At 35.1% G+C, this 6394-nt stretch overlaps 1 protein-coding gene across 1 annotated transcript; it reads left to right on the top strand.

Annotated features, from left to right (window-relative positions):
- Window positions 1-800: 800 nt before the first annotated feature.
- On the top strand, window positions 801-6170 carry LOC141821315 (uridylate kinase PUMPKIN, chloroplastic). The gene is made up of 7 exons (XM_074708728.1): window positions 801-1029; window positions 1612-1753; window positions 2710-2763; window positions 3153-3244; window positions 4811-5037; window positions 5560-5736; window positions 5812-6170. Exons 1-7 carry the CDS (start codon window positions 836-838, stop codon window positions 5964-5966), a joined length of 1041 nt encoding a protein of 346 aa, XP_074564829.1. The 5' UTR covers window positions 801-835; the 3' UTR covers window positions 5967-6170.
- Window positions 6171-6394: the final 224 nt, after the last annotated feature.

Raw genomic sequence — 6394 nt, forward strand, 5'->3', positions numbered from 1 at the left:
TTCAGACCTCACATTAAATGAGCAATTTTGCTTAATTTGTTGTTTCAACGTAGTGTATCTTAAAAAAGCATTTATCAGCTTCATGATCAAGTGCCTATAAGATGGTTCATAAGAATAAAGTTACTGGATCCCATCAAAATTTCGAAATTAAGTATGTTAGGCGAAAACAGTATTAAGATGATGACCCTTGGGAAGTCCTCATATTGCATCTATTGTAAAAGACGGATTCCCTTTTTACAAAAGATAAGAACAAAAAATTACATTTTATGATGGATTTTATATCCGGGATCCATTTTAAAATTTAGAATTTAATCATTTTAGTTCATTATTTATTCAATCAGTCATAAATCTTTTAATCAAATTCCGTGATCCGTCCGGAATTATATATATATATATATATATAATTTTTATAAATAAATTATAATTTTTGACTCTCTAATTATAGATTTTTTATTTTATCAAAAAAAAAAATCCTAACGTACGTGTAATACAAAATTTTGAACCATATTAATTTATTATATTAGCATTATATCTATTTTCATTTTAATTTCTCTATTTACAATTTAATTCGGTTGTGTATAAATTTCAACTACTCCGTAAATAATTTAATTTTTATTTTCTGTAAAAATTTTATGTACCAAATGCATATCAAACTTGTGCATTTGAGATCTTCTAGGGTTCTGGGCACGTGCCAAGATATTTTTATTCTAAAATTACCAAATTATCCTCGAGAATTGTTTTTTTTTTCTCATTCTCTTAAATCTCTCTCTCTCTCTCTCTCTCTCTCTCTTACAGGCCTATCTAAATCTTCTCTTGAAAATATTTTCCTCGACAAATGGCTGTCTTTTCCCCTTCGCTATCCCTGTCGCCTCCTGCTGCTCTCGCCTCCACCTCCTCCTCGTCTTCTTCCTTTCCTTGGAAGCGCAGAGGTTCGTATCCGATGCTGGGCTCCCACCTCACGGCCGCGCCTCAGCTTGTCGTCAGCTGCTCCTCCGGTTTGGGCTCGGATTCGCCCAATTACAACTCGAGGTTCACCCTTCACCTTCACTGCTTAAACCATCAGGAGTTAACCATTGAGGCTTTGTCGAACCTTTTAGTTGTAGGGTGTAAGGAAGATGCTCCTTTTTAGGCAGGTTGGGTTTGACACAATTCGTTTCGATTCGCTCGAAGGATACCGTTGAGGGCTGTGTTGGACGAACGTAGGAGTCTTTGGTATCTTAAGGAAACAGGTAGGCAACACTCGATTGGTTCACAAAAGTAATAAGTCTTTTACTGCCATATGAAAAGAGGAAGTAAAAGAAGAAAGATGGCATCTAAATATCAGAGGTTATCCTTTAGTGGTTGCTTACACTTTGATGTGGTGATGATCTTGGATTTAAGCAGCGAGCATTGCCTTTATGTGCGCTTACCTAGATCTGTCATAATGCTGGTGCTATTTCACTTTGTGGCTAGATGACAATGGGAATTGGAGATAGTGGTTCTGTTCTTGGAAATTTTGTTTCCTGAGTAACATTAACTTCACATTTTCTATTAACTTCCAAATAATTTAAAGATCTGGTATAAGAAATTGATTATCTTGTTGCTTCCTTCTAATATTTATATTATGTATAGGCCTCATATGGCGACCATGGCTCCTTTTGGTTTACTCAATGATGAAGGTTCAATGAAGCGACCGTATAGATGGCAAAGGGTATTATTGAAAGTAAGTGGGGAAGCACTTGCTGGTGACCACATCCAAAATATTGACCCAAAGGTAAGTTGAATTTTTAATTCCCAATACTGGTCTATCGCACATCATTGTTTAATATGGAACGGGCAGTAATTTTTTTACCACAAAACATTTGTAGACTAAGTTTGTATCAAAAAAATCAAACAGGCATATTTTTTTGTTATTCTTAAAGATAATCAGAACTTTCTCGCATTATGTCATGCTACAGTATAGTAGGTAACGACTTTGATCAATGAGTCGTGTCTCCTTAGCCCTCGACATGTTTTAATTCTAACCCAAATATGACTTGGCTAAAACACCCTAATAGTTTTAAATAGGTCAACCCAAGATGATCCTTAACCCTTTTAATTAAACTACATGGGTCTGGTTGTATAACTTACCTCTTGGATAGTTGACGATGAATGATGCAACATTGGAAACCAAAAACATTTACCAAAATTCAAATTTTATTAAACCAAAAAGTGCTTCAAAATAGGGGGATGATGTCCTTTCTAATACCCCAACCAATACAACCGAGGAAATAAACTAAGCTATCTTGGGGAAAAAAATAATTCCATGTGCAAAAGAACATAATCTAAACTATCTTTGAAAAAAATAATCCCATGCCCAAAAGAACATAATCCAACTTGGAAATAAATGTCCATTTCTCCAAATAACTTATTCCTCAAACAAGTTTTAAATTCATCTACTTTGCAATCAAGTGGCAAGCCTACATTAAGCAAACTATGGTCCTGCTCTCTTTCATCAATACACGTGTACTATGATTCTGCTCTCTTTCATCTATTCACATGCAGACTAAGATTTATAATAGGTGTTTTTGTTCTTTATGAATTATTTTCTTCCTATTAACACTTCCCTTTGAATTGTTTTTTCTTCCTAATTGTGTTACACCAGCTAAATATTTTCAGTAATATTTTATCAAGTGTTGGAATTCTTTTTGTTCTTGTTACCTCTCTCAGTAAAGTCTTTTACTACTGCAGATTACAATGTCAATTGCAAGAGAGGTAGCTTCTGTTACTAAACTTGGTGTTGAGGTCTGCCTTCTTTATCCTTATTTAATCAGTGATCTTTTTGATCATTTTTATACATTTTGTTAGTAGATCATATGCTTCTATATGAATCCAATCTCCATTAGATACCATTTCTTTAGATGCCTGAAGAAATAACCTCTCTGAAACATTAGCTTATAAGTTTTATAAGAGATTATTGATAACTTCACGGAGATTCAGTAGTGCATGATAGACTTTAAGGCTGTCTGACATTAATGATTATCTACTTAGATGAATCTTCATATCATAATTAAAACCTATCCTTTTGGCTATTCCTCTATTTGCAAATAAAATATATGTGATTTGTGCATCAAAAAAAAAATGATGATCCAACATACTACTTGTGTGGAATCTGAAAACCTGATATTTTCTAGGTTGCTATTGTTGTGGGTGGTGGTAACATCTTTCGTGGAGCCTCTTGGGCAGGTTCCAGTGGCCTTGACCGGTCTTCTGCAGATTATATTGGGTATTAAAGCTTGCTTCTTCTAGATCAATTGAAAAACATTGCACCACGAACTGCTGTGCCTGAAAGATTCCATTTAAGTCTGTTGTTAAGTGTTTTGTCCATATATTATTGAATTGTAAAGTCTGCTGTGCCTGAAAGCTTGCTTCTTCTGTTAGGCTTGGATTTCTTACTTTATTCTGTAGTTTTCTCACTCATAGCCACCATATGATATCCATATTATTTCTGATGTCCCTTCCTTTTTTTCCCTTTTTCCCTGCACTCAGTTGGAAATTCAGTTTTTCATGAATGGATATCATAGCCACTATATGATATCCATATTATTTCTGATGTCCCTTTCTTTTTTTCTTTTTCCCTGCACTCAGTAGGAAATTTCAGTTTTTCATGAATGGATACAAAGTAATATTAGGTTACTACTGAAAATTGCAAATTGATTTATTTGGTTTTCAATTTAGTTTATCTTTTGGAGGATTTTAGGCTTGCCCACTTCATTGCTCTGTCTATAAAGTTTCCATTTATTGGCTTATTTCTGCCTAAAGGTGATTAAGATATTAACTAATAAGATTGACTTGGTTTTGATATATTACTTTTTTGTATATCAAGCCATTTATACAATTTCCGCAGGACATAATTATTCTGTCTCATCTACTCAGTTAGCCTTTACCTTGTAGAAAACACTTATGGTTAAACCAAGCCTAGGTAAATTACATACACTCTTATGAGATTGTTCTGTTGAGCTGCAAGTTCTTAATTTATGACATTTTTGTGTATCTTTCTAACATGACTCACCCACTGTAATGCTTTAGGTTAACTAAATCTCATACTTTTTGATGTAGCCTCAAACAGAATAGAAAATCATTAACATGATGATACCATCTTACTTGTTACTATAATTAACATTTGAAAAATCAAATCAAGGTCGTAAGTCTTGTGACTTGTTGAGATTCTGGTCCCCAGATGAAACAAGTATGTGTCGATGTGTACCGAGGTGACATTAGTTGCCACCGATCAGGAGGAGGAATAGAAAGAGGGAAGAAGAAGAAGAAACACATGAGGAAATACGCATAACAAGCCTCTGTAGATCCTGGAGGAACTTCCACCAATAGACTGCAAGCTGATGGAGTAGCTCCAGCAGAACCCTGGCTCATGAAAGACCTCCCTGACAACCTTCAACTTGTAAGTCTCACGGGTCCTCACCGAAGCCTCTGCAGAAACTTTAACTCGTGGAAGCCTTGAGGAAGTAGTACTTTAGGAAGCCTTGAGGAAGAAGCACTTGGGGAAATCTCGCTAGCTAACAATCTTTGTATCATGTGTATCAAGAGGTTTTGCATGCCGGTCAGTGGACATAACAGTAAGATTCACTGACGCCGACTGACACAGCTTGGAACTTTAAACCATGAGTCAAATGACATATCCATTGGATAATCTTTTATTAAATAACTATGAATATAAACTCCCATCCGCTGAAAAAATATCTGGGAAAAAGTCACAAATTTTCAACTTTAACAGTTCATCTCAAATCCATAAAACTTTTGGTCATTACTAAAATCTACATGTTTTGTGGTCTAGTATGCTGGCAACAGTTATGAATGCTATATTCTTGCAAGCAACAATGGAGAGCATTGGCATTCCAACTCGTGTCCAGACTGCATTTCGCATGTCAGAAGTTGCAGAACCGTATATAAGGAGGAGGGCTGTTAGACATTTGGAGAAAGGGAGGGTTGTTATATTTGCTGCTGGAACTGGTAACCCATTCTTCACAACTGACACTGCTGCTGCCCTCCGCTGTGCAGAGAGTAAGTAATCCTGTTAGCTTGAACTCATATTTGTTCTCCTTTTGAGCTGACCTTTATTCTGTCATTTGTATAATTTTATTGAAGAATGGAATTGTTTGGCTAAGTAGCAAAGTCTCCATTGTTCATACTTCAGTGATGATTCACTTGTTATCATTTAGAGTGAGTTCATTTGAAGCAATTAAAAAAAGACTTTTAGGAATAAACAGTTCCGATAAAATAAAATTTTGACATGCTATTACTTTTGCTTTTTCTAGCAAAAATTACATGCATGGTGAACTATTGTCGACATCTATCTAATTCTCCTTGTAGATTGCTGTATTATTTTATTGGTTTGTGGATGATATCATCTTAGTTAGAGTTTGTTCTATTCGCTTGATGTGTACTATAAACAGTGGGCAATTACTTCTATTAGAGATTGAAACTTTGTAGCGGTTATTTGTTGTTAATTCAAAGTCTAACAAAATGCCTCCTTCATGTGAGACTCACCAAAATTGGCATCTTTCCTTGCAACTCTTTTTCCAGTCAATGCAGAGGTGGTGCTTAAAGCAACCAATGTGGATGGCGTGTATGATGATGATCCCAGGACTAACCCAAATGCTCGCCTCCTTGAGAATTTGACGTATCAGGAAGTGACATCAAAGGATCTATCCGTGATGGACATGACAGCCATCACCTTGTGTCAAGAGAATAATATCCCTGGTATCTCAAAACTCTTAACTAAGTCCTAGTTCCTAACAATCTTTGTAGTTCATGCTCACAAAAATTTTCATGCAGTTGTCGTGTTTAATTTGACCAAGCCTGGAAACATTGCAAAAGCCATTACTGGTGAGAAGGTTGGCACTTTGATTGATGGAAGGAATCAGCAGCAAGATTGTGATCAAAAGACACTAGCTCATCAGTGGAGGATCCGTAACGAATTTGAAACATGAGCTCTCTCTCTCTCTCTCTTTTGTCTTTTGTTTAGAAGGAAATTTATCATGATATACTGCAGCTTCACGAAATTGTGAATGATTTACTAGTACGAACTAGGAAGCTTACATGATAGCTATTCTTTGCTTTTGATAGATATTGAGAACTGGAAGTGAACTGCTCATGTATTATACTTTAACTTGTTAGAGAATGTTTTAGTGATCAACATCTTTATAACTCTTGATTCATCGATAGAAAGAAAGTATAATAATTTTACTAGAAGATGCTGAAAGATCTAATAAACTTTTCTGCAATTTACTATAACACGTACTTAAAAAAATATCCAAAACACCTAGCTATCTTTATTTATATTCACTAAAAGTATCTTTTATTTTCTGTTTTTGTTAATAAAAATAAAATAGTAAAAATAAACTCATGACGGAGGTTG

The sequence above is a fragment of the Curcuma longa genome, chromosome 2 (assembly GCF_044706935.1).
Source record: "Curcuma longa cultivar G26 ecotype Majalengka, Jawa Barat chromosome 2, ITB_CL_G26_1.1, whole genome shotgun sequence".
Classification (NCBI taxonomy): domain Eukaryota; kingdom Viridiplantae; phylum Streptophyta; class Magnoliopsida; order Zingiberales; family Zingiberaceae; genus Curcuma; species Curcuma longa.

Bases quoted from the DNA above. Each gene is read 5' to 3' on its own strand.
- LOC141821315 (XM_074708728.1), top strand. From the start codon at position 836: ATGGCTGTCTTTTCCCCTTCGCTATCCCTGTCGCCTCCTGCTGCTCTC. The intron at 1,754-2,709 runs GTAAGTTGAATT...TTACTACTGCAG, and splicing joins TCCAAAATATTGACCCAAAG to ATTACAATGTCAATTGCAAG. The intron at 5,737-5,811 runs GTATCTCAAAAC...ATTTTCATGCAG, and splicing joins TCAAGAGAATAATATCCCTG to TTGTCGTGTTTAATTTGACC.